The sequence below is a fragment of the Typopeltis vanoorti genome, chromosome 18, assembly GCF_054136105.1.
Source record: "Typopeltis vanoorti isolate ZY-2024b chromosome 18, IOZ_Tvanoo_1.0, whole genome shotgun sequence".
Taxonomy (NCBI): Eukaryota; Metazoa; Arthropoda; class Arachnida; order Uropygi; family Thelyphonidae; genus Typopeltis; species Typopeltis vanoorti.
In genome coordinates this window covers 98,730,857-98,750,100 of record NC_143566.1, presented here as the reverse complement: position 1 = coordinate 98,750,100, position 19,244 = coordinate 98,730,857, and the positions used below count along the sequence as shown (strand labels likewise).

The 19,244-nt window shown below is 37.9% G+C and overlaps 1 protein-coding gene across 2 annotated transcripts in view; it reads left to right on the top strand.

Moving 5' to 3' along the window:
* Positions 1–557: 557 nt before the first annotated feature.
* The window catches only part of LOC150096980 (translation machinery-associated protein 16), an 85,938-nt gene continuing 67,251 nt past the window's right edge, over positions 558–19,244 (top strand). Inside the window, exon 1 of one of the 2 annotated variants that reach the window (XM_090407966.1) lies at positions 558–744. In XM_090407966.1, the coding sequence (XP_090264092.1) occupies positions 742–744 (3 nt within the window). In that variant the 5' untranslated portion in view covers positions 558–741. Of the gene's footprint in view, positions 745–13,607; positions 13,707–19,244 lie in introns of those variants that run through there. The other variant, XM_090407967.1, reaches the window with a different exon arrangement.

The following is a 19,244-nucleotide window of genomic DNA, read 5'->3' as shown; positions in this document are numbered from 1 at the left end:
TAAAGATTCCATGATAATTATTAGTATGAGACGTCTCCAAGGAGTCCAACGACTCATCAAAGGAGGGCACTACTCTACAACTCTCCGTCTTCACAATTCAGTCTACCAACTACAACGAACCACAACTACCACCATCATCATTCACAACAACGCCATCTACCACCACTAGTATTTTCACACACAATCACGCCCACGGCGGGATTGGAACCCGCAGCCTTTCGGTTGGAGAGCGAATACGCTAACCACTCGGCCAATTAGGCCGGCAAATAATAATATATAAAATAAATTTGCTATCGCCTTTTATTTTCGATCGAAGAAAGGGTTGGAAAAGTTCATCTATAGATTTGAAATGAGAAAGAACAGCTTTTATCGGGAGGTCTAGCGCAGTAGATGCACCCGCCACTTCTACAATCAGGTAAACAAAAGTTTATTATTATTATTAATATTAAATATTTGGTTACTTGACTATAAAATAACAACGATATTTCTTAACCTTCCTTTAATCAATCTTTTCCGATGATTAGAGAATTTCCCGCCAGGTTTGCCGCAATCGTTGTACATGTGCTATTGGATTGTTTTTCGGATGTTTGTGTGTAAATTGTGTTTATAGCTACAATAACAAATCATGATTTTGGAAGTGTTGATTTCGATTAATCTGAAAATTTCTGATAACTGAACACGATAGCTGAACTAAAAACAAAATTACCCTTTTTCGAAAGAAGTTTCTGTATTTTGATCGCAATGGTATGTAGTCTGATTTTTCAGTCACTGATTTTTATTTTATTAGATTATTTTAGTTTTAGTGTTCTCGTTGGTTGGTAAATTTCATAGGATTTCTTCAGGTATAAAAGCGAAAACTAGTAGACTAAATAGTAGAAATTAACAAAGGTAACAACCAATCTAGTTATACAAGAGTGATGATTTAAAAAAATTTCTCATTGTGCGTTACATTATTGAGTATGTTGTGCCTGCTTACGCATTCATATACATGTGCTTGGCTAACGATGGCTAGGATGTATTCCAGTAAGTTGATATTTGGGTTTATATTTAATGTTTTGGATCCAGTGTCATTTCTAAGGGTTCCCAAATTCTTATCTCGGTTATGTATTAGTTCAGAAATAAAATACTACCAATAACCTCGACATGGTCTTACTTTGGTATTGGTTGTGTTCTTCAATACATTGCTCGATAGCCAATAAATATTAAGATATTTTAGTGGGTCTTGTCGCGGTTATTGGTGGTATTTTATTTGCAATTAGTCTTAGTTTGGTTGTGATTGCAATTCTGTTATCTCTCCACAATGGTTTTAACTTATGTAGGACCACAGTTGCCTTAGCAATTTGGTATTTAATGTCGGTTTTGGAGCGACCATCTTGACTCAGCGTGCTTCCTAGATAAGTGAACTTGTTTACATTCTCAATTTGTTTATTGTCAATTTGTATCTTTAAGGGTTCAATGTCTGATTTTGAGGTTATCATTGTTTTTTGCAGGTTTATGTATAATTCATATTTTTTTAATGTTTTGAAAATGCGGCTGGTTATCTTTGTAATTCTTCTTCACTTTCTGCCAGAAGATCGATATCGTCTGCAAAATGTAAGTTGTTTATTCTTAGTCCGCCAACTACTATTCCAGTGTTATATTCATGAAGAGCTTCATCTATGACATATTCCAGAAAACAATTAAAAAGAAAAGGGGACAAGATGCATCCCTGTCTTATCCCCCCCTGTTCTGCTCGGAATGGTTCACTGTTGTAATTTTTAATTTCAATTCTCATATCAGATGAGGAGTAAAGAGATTTAATAATCCTAATGATTTTATTGTCTATACCATAATATTCTAAAATTTTCCATAATGCCTCATGCCATATTGAGTCAAAAGCTTTTTTAAGGTCTAAAAAAGTTGTGACAAATTATTTTGTTATGTTCTATGTATTTTTCACCTACTATGTGTATTGTAAAAATATGGTCAAGTGTACTTCTGGACTTCCGGAAACCTGCTTGTTCATCTGATGGTCTGCTTTCTATTTTCTTTTCGATTCTTGACAATAATATTTTTAACAGGATTTTGCTTGGATGGCTAATAAGGCTTATTGTTCTATAGTTGCTACATTTATTGCTGTTTCCCTTTTTTAGGAATAGGTACAAGGGCAGAAGTCTGCCAATCAGAAAGCCAAGTCTCTGTGTTCCGTACATCCTGAAATAAATTTAGCAAGGTTTATATGATGATGTCACCTCCTTCACGTTATTTAGCTAATTTTTTTCGTATAACCATGAGTCCAAAGAAGGTGAGTGTAAAGAACAGTGGTGAGCAAAGGAAAAAGGTGATATCCATGGAATTAAAGTGTGAGATAATAGACAAACATGAGCAAGGTGTAAGAGTAATAGACTTGGCAATGCAGTATGATCGCACTACTTCTACGATATGTACTATTCTGAAGCAGAAGGATCGATAAAGGCTATAACTCCAGTTTAAGGGCATTAAAATTATTTCAAAGTTACGCAACTCTGTCTATGAAACGATGAAGAACCTGCTGATTTTTTGGTTGACAGGGAAGCAGCTCGCAGGAGACACCATGACAGAGACTATAATTTGCGAGAGGGCATGAGCCATTTGCACAGATTTGCTGCAGCAGACCCCAGATACTTCAGCACAGGAGGCTTCAAAAGAGCAGTTCAAAGCCAGTCGGGTGGTGTGGTTCGAAAATTTCTGAAAAAGGACCGGCATTCACTCCATTGTCAGGCATGGTGAGGCAGCAAGCTCTGATTCTTAGGCAGCTGAGGAATTTGTAAAAACCTTTGCTGAATTGATCGAAGCCAAAGGATACAACCCCCAACAAGTTTTCAACTGTGACGAGACAGGGCTCTTCTGGAAGAAGATGCCAAGCAAAACTTACATAATGGCAGAAGAAAAGAAGATGCCAGGTCACAAGCCCATGAAGGATAGGCTGACCCTCGCACTGTGTGCAAATGTGAGTGGCGACTGCAAGATCAAGCTGCTGCTCGTATACCACTCAGAAAATCCCAGAGCCCTTCAAGACACAAGGTTTTAAAAGAAAAACTGCAGGTTATGCAGAGGGCAAACCCAAAGGCATGGGTCACCAGGCAGTTTTTTGTGCAGTGGGTCAACTTTGTCTTTGGTCCTGCCGTTAAGGAATACCTGGAGGTCAGTGACTTACTCCTGCAAGCCCTTCTCGTCCTTGCCAATGCTCCTGCCCACCCACCAAACCTTGAGGACGACATCCTCGAGGAGTTCAGCTTTATAAAGGTTCTCTACTTTCCACCCAACACCACCCCTATTCCTACAGCCCATGTACCAACAGGTGATCTCCAATTTTAAGAAACGTTTTACCACACATATTACAGAGAGCACAAACCTCACCCTTCGAAAGTTCTGGAAGGACCACTACAACATTGTCATATGCCTCAAAATTATTGATATGGCCTGGCAGGGTGTTATAAAAAGGACTTTGACCTCTGCATGGAAAAAGCTGTGGCCTGAGGCTGTGGCTGAAAGGTACTTTGAACGATTTAGACCTGAACAGGAAGTGCTGGAGGAGATTGTCTCCCTTGGAAAGTCCATGGGCCTGGAGGTGGATGAAGGAGACATCGAAGACCTTGTCGCCGCACATCCTGAGGAACTGACGATGGAGGAGTTGACGGAACTACACACGCAGCAACACACAAAGATTCTGCAGGAGATTGGTATAACCGCAAAGGTGCTTATCTCTTCAAGTGAGATAAAGAAAGTGTTGGCAATGTTTGAAAAACTTTCGGACTTTGTTGAAAAGAAACACCGTTAATCAGATCTGTTTAAGTTAGGACAGTAAAGTAAAGTTTTATAGGTTTTCTTTATAAAGACATTCTATGAAGAAATGACATTTATGAAGGACTGGTCTTGTTTCAATAAGCTCTATATTTAGTGTTGATAGCATGCTCTGCAAGTCCATAGTTCTTTTGATTATACCAATTCACAGTATTTCATTATTGTAACAGAAGAATTAGACTGGACATTGAGGGTTTCCCGAATTGCAGAGTTTCTGACTGTCGAGTCGTCAGCCCCACAACCCCTTTCAGGAACCTCATTTCAACCACTTGGATTCATGTCCGCATTCTTTCAGTCATTACCCAGCTCTCGTGACCATAGGTGAAGATGTATTGAAGACAGCCAGTTTTGCCTTCTGGCTTAACTCCCGCTTCAGTACTACCGAACGGCCAAGCTCCTGCAATATTGCGCTTGCTGAGCCAATTCGAGTATCTAGCTCTACGTCCCACTTTCCATCACTCGTGAATATGGACCCAAGGTATTTAAACTTCTCCACTCACATGTAGAGTGCACTGGGATGGTTGTCTTGAGACCACAAATGTTTCCATTTTGGCCACACTGATCTTTATCCCAGCTTCTGCACAAACAGCTACAAACCTAGCTGCTGGATGTCATCTGTGGAAGAGCTAAGCAGAACTAGGTCATCTGCAAAAAGCAGCCATCCAATGCTACATCTCCCAATTCTGACACACTCACTGCCTCAGCTGTGCCTATCAATCCAGTCCATAAATATTATGAAAAGGAGGGGTGACAGTACACACCCTTGGCGGAGATCAATGGAGACCATGAAAGGTTCAGACTTTGTGCCGTTTACTCTGACACAAAACTCCGGGCATTCATACTGGGACTTGATGGTAGCTAATAGTTGGCCATCCACTCCATGCTCCTGTACTACTTGCCAAAGCTTATCTCGAGGAACCCGGTCATATGCCTTCTCCATGTCCACAAAACATGTGTAGACATTCTTGGCATATTCCCAAGATTTCTCAAAGACTTACCTTAAACTGAAGATTTGGTCAGTTGTGCTTCTACCAGGATGAAAGCCACATTGTTCTTCCTGGAGCTTTGGCTCAACTATGCTCCTGCACCTTCTTTCCTAGGCAGGCTGAGCAGAGAGAGATGTCACGATAGTTGCTGCTGTTATATTGTTGTCTGTCATATATTTAATTTATTTTTGGTATTTTATATTATGTGTGTTCTTCTGCTTATATCACTTATCTTATTTATCTTATTCACCATTATAATCTATTAACACAATTTGGCCAATTCTTAGAATGATTACGTATATTAAATAAATTGATAAAGGATTGACTTTTGAATAGAGTCTGATAATGGTCTGGAGTTACCTCCTAATCGGGTTCTGGCAATATTTATTTGTAAAAGCTGTGCCAGCCAGCTTCCTAGGTTAGAAATTCCTTTTAACCAAAAAGTAACCCTCAGAAAATATACAAAGTAAATCAATCTATTAATTACTTCTTATATCAGTTTTATCTATCTCTCTTAAAACACTTGTAGATTGCAGTCGTGGTCTCTCTTGCTCAGATTCAAATATTAGCAAGTGGTGCATTGGATTCGAATCAAGGCACAAAACAGGTTAAGATAATCAAGATACATTTATTAGATTCAAAAGATTACACATTTACAATAAAAACATTCAATAGGAATAGAGTTATCCCAAGTTATATGGTTAGACATATCAACTGTAATTCACATATCACATCTAAGAATAGGCTCATTTCACTACACAAAATTCTAGCTAGCATCCCTTAAATATGTTTACTATCTTACACATATTCTTAAAACATTCACATCGATAATTCTATAGATCATTACGTATGGCAAATTAACTACTACTCATTCAGACAAATATTAAAGAAATAGCTATTTGGTTCTAAACACGGGTAACTAAAATCTCACTATAGTTCTTCATACAAGTTTAGAGTTATATAACCTAACATCTAGTTTCTTCCATGACACATTATTCCGTTCTTTCTTAACAAAGGAATTATAAAGGGTTTTACATTACCACATTCCTGTAACTTATTCCGTGTATCCTTTCTTTATAATTTCCCTCCGAATGTTCGATCTCATCCTTAGTGATTATAACTCACGGCTAGGTTTGGCCTTCTTTGTTCTGATGTTTCATCGCATTCTTGACTGGAAACAGCATGGATTGAATCGATCCACGTGGACGTATGTGGCGGCCAGTTTCTTCAGGCTTACTCGGAAAGGTACCTAACATTTCTTCATCTATTCCTTCCGCCCGACATCGCGAAACAACAGAGAATATCTGCCTGCTATCGACTAGACCTCGAACTGGAACTCTTCCTGACTCCAGCAACTCCCGATGGAAAATCCTAAAAAAAGCCCTGAATGCAGGGGGGGGGGGGACAAACCCATTTTATACTTCGTATCTCTAGTGCCCTCTTTCACTCAAAACTTTCTGCCCAACTCCTGATTCATTCCTATCTTTCTGGAATCTTCCATACGATTGCTGCGTCTTCCCGGAAAAAACATTGTGCGCGTGCCATTCGCACAATGGCACGCGCACAATGGGCTACAATTTATCCGAGGTTGTCGTTAATGGACTTTGATCCTTCTTTATTATGCTCTGACATATATCTTAAAGAGAAACTTCTTACATTATAATCTTTTTACAAAAAAATGACCTTTTTTTCACTTTTAATTAATATTACAAAATTTTGTATTAGTACAATTCTTTAACCAAAATTTGGTAACTTCACTTATTTACAAGTATTTCTCCTTTTAGTTTTTTTCTTTTTCTTGTTAAATTCTAAATGAGATATTTCTTAGTAAAAATATTTTCATTTAAAATTCAACACTGCTATCTCTCTGGTCTCCCTTCTTGAAGACTGGTATTATTATGCCTGTCTGTCATTGCTTTGATGCTCACCCAGATATCCAAGCAGCCTGACGCACTCCAGTCAGCCAGAGACCACTGTCTTGATTTAAGGCTTTTAGCATTTCTAGCCAAATTTCATCATCACCAGCAGCCCTGCCCATTAGTGATTTTATTGCTAAATGGACCTCTTCTGCTGTGAGAGACTAGTCATCGCCTTGATCTGCACCTCTTGAATGTCCACAACTGCTGTGCCACCTGGGTTGAGAAGGCTCTCAAAGTATTCCCTCCATCTGTGGAGGATATTCTTCTTGGTTGTTAAAAGTGCATCAGAAGCCTTAATTGCCCTTGCTGTGCACAATTTCCTCCCTCGAAGGTGGCGGATGGTCTGCCAGAATACTTTGTTTGCATTTGCATAGGATGAGCCTAATCTTTCTCCAATGGATTCCCAAGCCTTCTGTTTTGCTGTCTTTACTGCCTCAGCAGCAGGTTTTCGCACCTCAGTGTGCCAGAAACGCATCTCAGGTGACCTGACCCTAAGCCATGTTAAGTAGGCCTCCTTTTTTGCCTGGACAGCTTTTTGGACCTCTTGGTTCCACCAAGAGCCTCACTAACTGTTGCCACGCCAAGCCGCTTTCTGCCACAGCATGAGAGTGCAGAGGCAGTGATAGCTTTTCTGAACAGCTCCCACTTCTCCTCAACATCTGCAGTATGTTTGGGAATCTCTTTGAATCTGGAGCAGATGTTATCTGCAAAATTCTTCCTCACAGCCTCATTTTCCAATGCTTCCCATTTCACGCAGTATAGCTGCTTAGGTCTACCAGCATTGATGTTAGTATTTGGTTTCTTGCCCCTCTCCTCACACGAACTTCCAGCACTGAAGATAATAGGTCTGTACCTTGTATCCTTGTACCAGGTATACTTAGGGACTTCTCGGTGCTGGAAGAAGGTGTTCATTATGGACAAGCTGTTATTACAGCAGAAGTCCAATAATTTCAACCCATTCGCGTTTAGGTCAGGGTCTCCATTCCTCTCAACCACACCCCCTCTGTCAGGTCATCTGTTCCAACATGTGCATTAAAGTCATCCATTAGCAGGACTAATTCCATTTCTGTCACCCTGTCAAAAGCAGCATCCACTTCCTTTAGGAAGGTAGAATATTCTGACTTCAGATTAGGTGCATGGCTTGCACCACAGCCAAGTTGTGGTTTTTCATCTGGAGCCTTAACACCCACATACCCATCCCCCCCAGTGGGATCCACTCAGCAACACAGTCTGACAATCGGGGTCTTGTGAGTATTCCCACACCCGCCTGAGCAGACATTGTCAGGCTCACACCAGAGTGGTCAAGCTTCCAGCGCCTCTCCTCTTGGTTGAAAAAAGCCTGACTAAATCTAGTTGGTGGTGCTTGGTCTCCTTGACCAGTTCCTTCTCTTTCACTGTCAGAGAAAAGATGTTCCAGTTCCCTAAAGTCATAGTTTGGTGCCATTTTCGTCCTTTTGCAGAACCATTTCTTTGTACTGCCCCTAAACACCTCCTCAAACAGGTAGCGGGCCCATTGATGGAGTTTCCTCTAGCAGAGTGCTGAGGAATGATGTCTAAGGGAGACTGTAACATGTTTTTCGAACGGGTCCCTCCCCCTAAAACCTGAACGCATCCCTTGGTAACCTGCACGATGGACCATGCGGTATGACCCTTTGTATGATGACCTGACCATGTTACATGTTTGGTTATACCCTAAGAATAAGGAATTACTCATCGTAAAAACTAACAAAAGTAGTACAACAGTTGCTTTAAATAGAAAATATTTCATTCAAAAGATGAACTTACTCGTGTCTCATGCAAGTACCTACTGTAAACTACAACTCTTAAAAAAGAATCAAAAATAAAACTAAAAGATTGAAAGAGTTTACTTCTTGGCCTGGTTGTGAAAAAATTAATACCACACTATTCAACACTGCAAATGTTTTGGACATATATAAAACTTACAGCCAAACATGCTATATCCTCAGTCTTACAAGAGAACGTTGCTATAGGTACCTATCTCCCCAAATGAAAATTACAACTTTAAATTAAAAATAAATTAAATAACTTTAAAAAGTCAAAAGGAGATCATAGTTTTTATTTATTTATTCGGTAGTAAGTCAACTGAATAAATTTATATGGAATAAGAGAGAGAGAGAGAGATTAGTTTAAAACACTAAATTAGCTTTATACAAGACGGTGTCCAAACTATTTTTAACTTATACACATGAATGCTAGGTTAGAAATAAAATTCTTGTTCAAAACTGACTGGAGAGTCCCGAGAAAGATTAGGGTTCTGGACAGATGACATCAATGTCAGTATCATATTGTTAGCATTCAGGAATGTTTTAGCAGATCTAATCTCAGGTGGTATGGCCACTTAAACAGAATGGGAGAGAAAAGATTAGCAAAAAGTGTTCTCTGCCAGGTTGGCAGGAAAAAAGACCCAGAGGAAGATCAAGATATAGGTGGATTGATACAATTAAAATTGCCATAGAAGAAAGAAATAGAAGATCTGATAATATTGGAATGTTGACAGATAACGGACTAATCTGGAGGAAAATTGTTGATAGGAAGTTTGTAATGATGTAACCTTTCATGTAGTACTATCATATGATCCTGCACCCCCCCCCCTCCCATGAGGTTATATGTCAGGAATTTGATGACGATGCTAAATACTTTGTCAAACCAGTAAATCATTATAGTAATATACAGTATCCAACTAAAAGTAAGGTGCAAGAACCAGATGTCATAAATAGGGAAATTACGACTAGCAAATGTAATTATTAAATTTACTTTTTTTTTTTTTTGTAAAAATTTTAAGTTTCTGTAACAGGTAACCAAGTAGACACTAGAATGTAAATAGATAATTTGCTAGCTAAAATTAATTATTTACAGGAGATGTTTCACCACCTTGAGCTAGCATTGGAGTCAATTTAACACCACACACTCAGTGAAGACACAAACTGAAAAAGGAAAAAAAATGTAGTGCTAGCTTAAGCTAATGAAATGTTGGCTGTAAATAATTACTCTTAGGTATTAAATTATTTACATACCAGTGTCTATATAGTTTTTTGTTGAAGAAATTTCATCATGAATAATAGCAACATGTATGGAAATTTAAACATGGACATTATTCTGGAATTTATTCCATTTGTTGTTCTTAATTCAGACTTAGTTCTAATTTGCTTCCTTTTAAGCTAAATCACAATCTAGAACATGACAATGCTGACAATAAAGCATACCTTGAATAGGCTTAATTCAATATCAGTATGCATTATCTTATTATACCCATGAACAGACACACTTGATGTACATTCTTGTTTAGAATTATCACATATATTAGTATTTATAATTCTCGTTCATCACTGGCTTTTACATGAATATTTTGTTCACACGAAAGTGCTCCTTTATTTTCCCTTCTTTCCTTTTGCTGGCTTGTTCTTGATTTCCCGCCAAATTTCTTCTTTGTCTGAGTCATCTTTTATTCTATGCCCTTAGGACTCTCATGACTTTCAGTGCTCTTTCGATTACTGACAACTGACCTCACGTGGTGCCAAATAAGACTTACGACTCTTCTCTTTCAATTACCGACAACAGACAACGGACCCAGCTACCCTAAGACCTACAGCTATTCTCTTTTGATCACTGACAGCAGACCTCTCATTGTGGGGGACCCAGGTAAGAGAAGGTGGAAACCCTAAGACAAAGTCCTCAACGTCTTGCCTTATGTAGGCCTGGACCTCCGTTGTACTCATGCACTCGAATCTCTCGAAATTTCCATATATGGTCACATATTGACATCTGTCCATGATGATGTCATACTTTGTGCATCTTTTGAAATTGCCATATATGGCAATTCTTAGAATTCTTCACTATTGTTAGAATTAGACTTACTGATAATTAATTAGTAATTAGACATTATTTTAACAAATGCTTATGGTTAAATCATTACAAATCCAAAATAATATATTACAGACAAAATGTGACATTTCTTTAAGTGCAATCTCCTAAAAAAAAACATGTAAAAGCAAACATGATAAGTTACATAGTTACATATAATGAGAGATTTTACAGACTTATACACTGCTTGGAAAGAAGGCAATGGGCACCACCGTGCGAAGAACAATTAGCCAAGGCACCCATCTTAATAAGATGTAGGAACTCCTTTCACTGTGATGACCACAGCAATCTTGCAGGGCATATGATAGTGATCATTGGGGATTTGGAATTTTGGGCCATTCTTCCCTTAGGTATGTAATGAGGTCCTGGACTGTTGTGGAGTGGACGCCCCTTGACCTCACTTGACACTCCAGTTCATCCCACTGATGTTCAGTAGGGTTGAGATCAGGATTCTGTGGAGGCCAGTCAAGTGTGGTAATGTTCATGTTCACAAACCACACAGTTACAGCAGCAGCAGCTTTATGAACTGTGCATTGTTATGGATAATGAACAACCCCTAAGACTCCATCATCATTAAATTCCTGATATATACCCTCAAGGGGTGGTGTACAGGATATGATAGTACTACATGAAAAATTTACATCATTACTAACTTCCTATCTACAATTTTCCTCCAAATCAATGTTTCCTGTCAAGACTCCAATATTATTAGGTCTTATATTTCTGCCTTCTAAGGCACTTTTTACTGTATCAACCCACCTATATCTTGGACTTCCTCTTGGTCTTTTTCCTGCCAACTTGGCAGAGAACACTTGTTTTGCTAATCTTGTCTCTCCCATTCTGTGTACGGGACCATACCACCTGAGATTAGCTCTGCTAATGCATTCCCGGATACTGACAATATCAAGTCCTTTCCTAATATCCTCATTTTTAATATGATATTGCCATTGATGCCATCTGTTTATGTCCTTAATCTTTCTCAGGACTCTCATATCTGTGGTCTCTAGTCTTTGGTCAAGTGTTTTACTTGACCAAATTGACCTTGATGAGATTTAAATCTAGGCTAGACCTAGATTTAAATCTCATCTAGGATGCAAAGAATCTTTATAAGGCCTTTTCATCTGAAGGTAAGTTAGTCTCTTATAGAGATAACCTGGAAGTTCCAGTTGTTCATCCTACAAGATTAACTGGCAATAGAATACGCACAGCCAAAATAAACTGTGCATATAGGATTAATTGCCATGTAGCATTTCATTCTATCCACCTATGTGGATGGAATGAAAAAGCAGGAAGAGGAGTTGGTTTATTAAATTTGGAAGTGGTTTATTAAATTTGGAATTAAATTTGGATGATAAATGAATGTTGACTGTTGGCTGCTCTTGTTATTATAGTTTTGAAAGAAAGAGGAGGAACGATGGTTTCTAGATCTGCTGAATGTTATCCATAAAAGTACTTAGAAGAGACAGGGAAGAACTCAAATGTGTGTGTGTGTGGGAGAGAGAGAGAGAGTGACTGGAGGAAATCTCTGAGAAAGGAGTCATCATTTAATCAGATTGTCTTCTGTATATCACTGAGTAATCTTGGAGAGGTTTTGGGCATATCCCAAATATGTTTGCATTATTATGTGGCTGGATGAATTTGGAGGTTGCAGAAGCTATTGCTGAGATGTATTTGTGCCAGGAAAAGCTTTCAGCGTAAGTAAGCACTAGAAGAGAAATCTGTATTATAAAAATACAAGTAAGGGAAGTTATGTGAGATCTTTCTTGCAAGAAATTTAGACAGGCTATGTTTTGCTTAACGCTGTGGTTGACAAGGTTATTGTCACCCCACTGACAAATACCAAGGCCAAAGTTAAGGACATTACTTATGGAAGATCTTGAGGCTACTCTACTGCAGTGTTTCCTAAACTTTCAGTACCTGTATACTCCTTTTAAAATTTTAGTAACACTGGTGTTCCCATGCTCATGGGTAAAGTTACAATATTTAATCATCATTATCAATTTATTGATATGTAGACCCAAGGGATGTTCAGGTTACTATGTGAGCACTACATGATAAAGTTTACATTATTATTAATCTCCTATCAACAATTTTCCTCTAAAGAATATGCACAACTGACAGCCAAAATAAACTGCATATAGGATTAATCATTTCATTTCATCCACGTAGGTGGATGAAATGAAAAAGGAGGAAGAGGAGTTGGTTTATTAAATTTGGAGTTGCTTAAGGGTCAAATCCAAATAACTGGGAGTAGATCTCCAAATGTGAAGATCCAACTGGGGCTTCTGACCTGATGTCCAGTCCTCACCTGAATTCATGCGGTGCACCCTGTTTACTGGATTCTGAATGACCAAGGATGGGCTGACAATTTGGGACTTAGCTGACCAAATTATACTCTGTATTGGCTTAAACAAGAAATGCACATGATGAGATTATATTTCATTAAAACATAATCAAGAAGGTATTTATTTTACCATTGGCATTGTATTGAAAGTTTATTTTTCACTTGGTTAGAGTATAATAAATTTAGTTTAATCCTTTATCCAAGTGTGAGCAAACAAAGTTTGCACCTGAAAGTATCTTCATGACTGGGGTAAGGTGGTACAACACCTTAGACATATCCGCAAGGAGATGTGTTTTGCATTATGGGAAATACTGAGATAGGAGTGTTGGTAGCTTGCTCCACCTTTGCAAGGAGTGCCCTGGTGTTGTACCACCTTACCCCAGTCCTGAAGATACTTTCAGGCGCAAACTTTGTTTGCTCACACTGCATTGGTAAAAAAGGGAAGGATAAAGGATTAAGCTAAATTTATTATACATTGGCATTATAATAAGTTGCAAACATGTGAAACAGTTGTTTTATTTATTTATACAAATCCATCATATATACATATATATATATATATATATATATATATTGAAGGAATACAATTGAATAGAAGCAGAATACCTAAACAAATTCTAAATTACCACCCAAAAGGTACTCGATGCAGAGGAAGACCCTTAAAAAGATGGAATTGAGTCTGGAACAGGCCACTTAGCCTATAAGCCTGGAAAGGAAGAAGAGGAATACAATTTAAAGTCATTCAAATCAAATGTAAACAAATTCTTCCTTTTCCAACTCACTATCTATACACGGTACTAATGTACTATAGGTTGACCAACTAACCTCCTGTGTATGGGCCCAACATAAGCCAAAGTTGAAGGTGTAATTCTAACCTTATAGTCCTATATGATGTTAGAAAGTTTTTTACCTTGGATGTAAAATACGTTAAAGACCCCAAAAAAATTTATATACTTGAAGGGTCAAAGCTGTATAACTGAGAGGAGACCTCCACATAGCCTTTAAAGGAATGCGGAGAACCGACCAGGGATTCTGACATAGTGTCCAATCCTCACCTTCTTGTGGTGCAACCTGATGGGTATGTTGGGTATCTTCCTGAATACTGAACGAACGACGATGGGCTGGCAATTTGGGATTTAGCCAACCAAATTGTATTCTTATTGGCTTAAACCAAAATACAAAATGATGGTACAACATGACAAAACTCCATGCCAGCTGGGGCGTCTACCAGTTAAACAAGGCCCCCCCTGTTGTTTTTGCCAGGAAACCAGAGCAAACAGCAAAAAGTTGGCTACAAACAAATCTTAAAACACACCCCAACTCAACATCACCAGAGTTAAAGATCGGTGCTATCAACATAAGAAGTCTGAATGGCGAAGAAATAGCGCTAGCTGAGGAATTAGATAAGTACCAGATCGACATAATAAGGGTGAGTGACTGAAACAAAAATGACAAAAACTGGTGAGATCTTTCTGAGTAATAAATACAAAATGTTATATTCAGGCAATGACAATCAAGTGAAAGAAGGATTCAACGAGGCTAATCTTCTTCAATGGCAGGCAGTTTTCAGTAGAGTGATGTGGGCAAATATCAGAATAGGGAACTGGACACTGAGACTTATTTGTGCCTATGGTCCCACAGAAGGTTCTACTAAGGTAGAAGTGGAGGAATTTTTTGAGGCTTTAGAGAAAGCAACTGACACAATGAAAAAGGAAAAGTTGGTCCTTGTGGGGATCTAAATAGCAGAGTATGAAATGATTGTCAGACATACAAAAATATTTTGGGAAAATGTGAAGAAAAGAGCAAAGCTAATAATAATGGCAAATACCTGTTGGATTTCTGCTCAGGACATGTACTGGTTATTACTAACACCATGTTCCAACATAAAAATGTGCACAAATTCACATGAAGAGAAGAGGCAAGGAATAAGAAAAGTCTCATTGACTATGTTATTGTTGATAGTGATGTTTTCTCCCTGGTGCAGGACACCAGAGTGTACAGAGGATTTGAAATTGGAAGTGATCACTATTTAGTCTTGAGCAGGATAAAATTGAATTTCATATTGAAAAGAATAACATGTAAGAAAGTTTTAAAGCTAATAAAAGTTGAGCAGTTCTCAGATGTGAACTGGAGACTAAAATACACAAAGATTATTGAAGAAAAAATGAAAGAGCATGAGAACAGGAACCAAACCTTGGAGATTCAGTGGCAAGCCTTGAAGAGAGCCCTGATTGATTCAGCCAGAGAGCATGTGGTGAGGTTGTCTGCAAGGATAGAAAAATCAGAACTCCTTGGTGGACACAGGAAGTTAAAAGAAGCTGTGAAGGAAAAGAAGAGGGCATATCAAAAGTTCCTGGCAAATAAGTCAGCTTGTGCTCTTAGAGAATACAGAGACAAATCTAAGAAAGTTAAACAGTGTGTAAAACTAGCTAAACAGAAGTCATGGGAGGACTTTGGCAAGAATATAGAAAATAAATATCACGATAGTGGTATAATATTATGGAAGTTATTGAAGAAGCTTAGAAATGAAGGAAAGAGTGCTGTAAAAGGAGTTAGAGATGATAAAGATGACAGAAAAACAGGAGAAAAAGATATATTTAAAGTATGGAGTAATTACTTCGAAAAATTGCTAAATGAAATACATATCCATACTTGAAGTAGAAAAAGCCATCAAAGGCTTGAAATGTGGAAAGGCAGCAGGAGTAGATGATATACGACCAGAAATGTTCAAGTATGGTGGTATAAAAGTCTTACAGTGGCTGCACTGCATAGTTCAGAAGGCCTGGACAGAGGTACAAATTCCAAATGATTGGAATGGAGCTCTCATAGTACCCATATATAAAAAGGGAAATAAAACTGAATGTGAGAATTACAGAGTTATTTCCCTATTTAGTGTTCCTGGTTGCAAATATTCTTCAGAAACGGTTGAGAAGACTTGTGGAAGAAAAGCTTGGTGAAGAACAAGCTGGATTCTGGCCAAATAGAGGCTGTCAGGATGAGATGTTCACTTTACGACAAATAGTTCAGAAAGCATGAGAATATAACAAAGATCTGTATTTAAGTTTTGTCAATCGGGAAAAAGGCATATGACAAGGTGCCAAGAGAGAAACTATTCAATATGCTACAGTTATATGGTGTCAATTTTTATACAATTATATGTAGAGCAAGTGAGACAATACAAATACCTTGGTAGTATAATACAAGAAAATGTGACATGGAAATAAAAGAAAGAATTAACAAAGGAAAATATGCCTTTTATAGCAAGAAAAATTTGTTTATTAATAAAATGAATAAAAATCTAAAGAAAAGGCTATTAAGTGCTATATTTGGAGTATGACCTTATATGGGTCAGAAACATGGACAATTAGGAAGAAAGAAGCTGAAATGTTGGAGGCATTTGAAATGCGGTTATGGAGAAAATAAAGTAGACTGAAAAAATCATCAATGAAGAAGTATTACAAAGAGTTGAAGAAGAAAGGAATTTACTAAAGACCATAAGAAGAAGAAAGCATAACTGGATAGGACATGTATTAAGAGGAGACCGCCTACTGAAAAGAATGATAGAAGGGAAAATTGAAGGAAAGCATCCAAGAGGAAGAAGACGACTAACGATGCTTGATGATATAATGGGAACAAGAAGATAGAAGGAAATGAAAGAGGAAGCAAGAGACAGAGGAAATTTGGGGAAGAGAATCTGCTGAGTTATACCATTGGACCTGTCAAGAGACAAAACACTAATGATGATGATGATGATATGGTGTCAATGGGGCATTATATCAAGCAATACCCCATTAACACTATATAACTGTAGCATTTCTATTTGAGTTGTAAGTCAGCAGTTAGAATTGAAGGAAGTACAGGAAGATGGTTTAATGTTAAATCTGGTGTGAGACAAGGATGTACATTATACCCTCTGTTATTCATTATCTATATGATCACGTTATGAAAGAAAGTGGTATTAAGTATGATATCAAAATTGGAGATGTTAATGTCAGCTCTTTGCTTTATGCAGATGATGTTATACTTCAAAATAAATCTGCTGCAAGTCTGCAAGATTCCCTGAGTAAATTGAATAACTGTTGTAATAGATATGGTATGAAGGTCAGCATTAAAAAGATAAAGACAATGAAAATAGGCAGAAACATTGAAAATATCAACTGCATTGTGAATGGAGACTTATAGAACAAGTAAAACATTTCAGCTACTTAGGCACAATTTTTAATGAAGGTGGTAAGTTAAATATGGAAATAGACAACAGAATCAACAAAGCTGGTATGGTAGGAAGTCAACTGAATAAATTCATATGGAATAAGAGAGAAATTAGTCAGAACACAAAATTAGTATTATACAAGACTATGTTCAAACCAGTTTTAACTTACGGATCTGAGAGTTGAGTCAGAAGTAAAACAGTTGACCAAACACCAGAGAATGCAGATATGAGTGTCCTGAAAAAGATTAGGGGTATGAACAGATGGCATCAATGGCCATATCATATTAAAAACGAGGATATTAGGAAAGAACTAGACATTGTCAGCATCCAGGAATGCGTTAGCAGCGCTAATCTCTTTTCGTATGGTCACTTAAACAGAATGGGTGAAGAAAGAATAGCAAAACAATTGTTCTCTGCCAGGTTGGCAGGAAAATGACCCAGAGGAAAACCAAGATATAGGTGGATTGATACGGTACAAAGTGGTTAGGATCTGAAATTGTTGGAGTCGTAACAAGTAACAGACTGATTTGGAAGAAAATTGTACATAGGAAGTTAGTAATAATGTTAATTTTTCATGTACTACTATCATATCCTGTACACCCCTTGAGGGTACAGGGCAGGAATTTGATGATGATGATGGTTTTAATCATCATCATCATCATCAATCCTTTTCCCAAGTAAGTAAAACAAAGTTTTGTGCATGAAATATATTCACGCCTGAGCTACTTGTGTGTGTGTGTGTGTGTGTGTGTGTGTGTGTGTGTGTGTGTGTGTGTGTGTGTGTGTGTGTGTGTGTGTGTATAGAGGCTAATGACTTCATATCACTTGCCCTTCCCATTATGCATAGAATCATTCAAGCCTGAAAGGGGGTGTGCTTTGCATTATGGGATACATGCTAAGGCAAGTGGTATGAAGTCATTAGCCTCTATATATATATACAAGTAGCTTAGACATCAATATATTTCACTCGCAAAACTTTGTTTTGCTTACTTAGGAAATGGATTAAAACCAAGTATATAAAAGTATATAAAATTTCTTGGTATCTTCAACGTATAGTACCGGTGTTAGTTTTGTCCACACTTTTTTTTAACATAAAAGTGGAATACTTACCTGATGTGATGACTTGTTGGTATCTAAGTTATTCAGGATTTTTCTGTTTTCTTTTTGGTGAAAAACTAGGGATTGCATCCTGATTTGGTTCCCATGTATAATTTGGTAGCACATCTCAGAATATTGTTTTATTGCTTTATCCTTGAGGAGTCACTTGCAATGTCACCTTACACTGCAAGTGATATTGGGGGGGGGGACTAAAGACTGATGCTTTTTCTCTGAAGACCAAACATGACAGCTGACTACTTCAGGCCTCAATGGAATCCCGAAGTATTATCTCCTTCAACTAGAGAAGATATGCCTTTTACAATGACTAGTATGCCAGAGCCCTGTTTGTGGAAAGAGGCTACACCACTAGAAGTTGGAATTATTATTATTACAGGTATCTCCATGCAGTCGGTAGACTCATCGTGGGAGACCCAAACTAGCAAGACAATATCTGTCATATCTCTTCTTGAATTCATTTACAGACGAAGAGCTCACAAAAGTCAGGCAGTGAATTCCACTCATTCACCACCCTCCAGGCAAAATACTTTGTTCTCACACCCTTGTTAACCACACTCTTCTTTAATTTCCAGGGATGACCTCTTGTTCTTCCATCACTATCACACAGCTGAAACATTTCCCCTGCATCAATCCTATAAAAACCTTTCAGTAATTTAAATGTTTCTATCATATCCCCTCATCTCTGCCTATCAACCAATCTCTCAATCCACAAGCTCTCAATCTATCAATGTAGGGAGCATTTTTTACATCACTCACCAACTTAGTCACTCTTCTCTGAACCTTCTCCACAGCCTCCTCATCTCCAAGGAATCCAGGTGACCAGACCTGAGCACAGTAATCCAAATGTGGAACTTTCAACGCTTTAAAAAGGGGGATACTAACCTCTTTATCTCTGAATGTCAGTGTGTTCCTCAACAACCAAGTAATCCTATGTGCAATCTTGGACACCTTAGCAATGTGTCCCC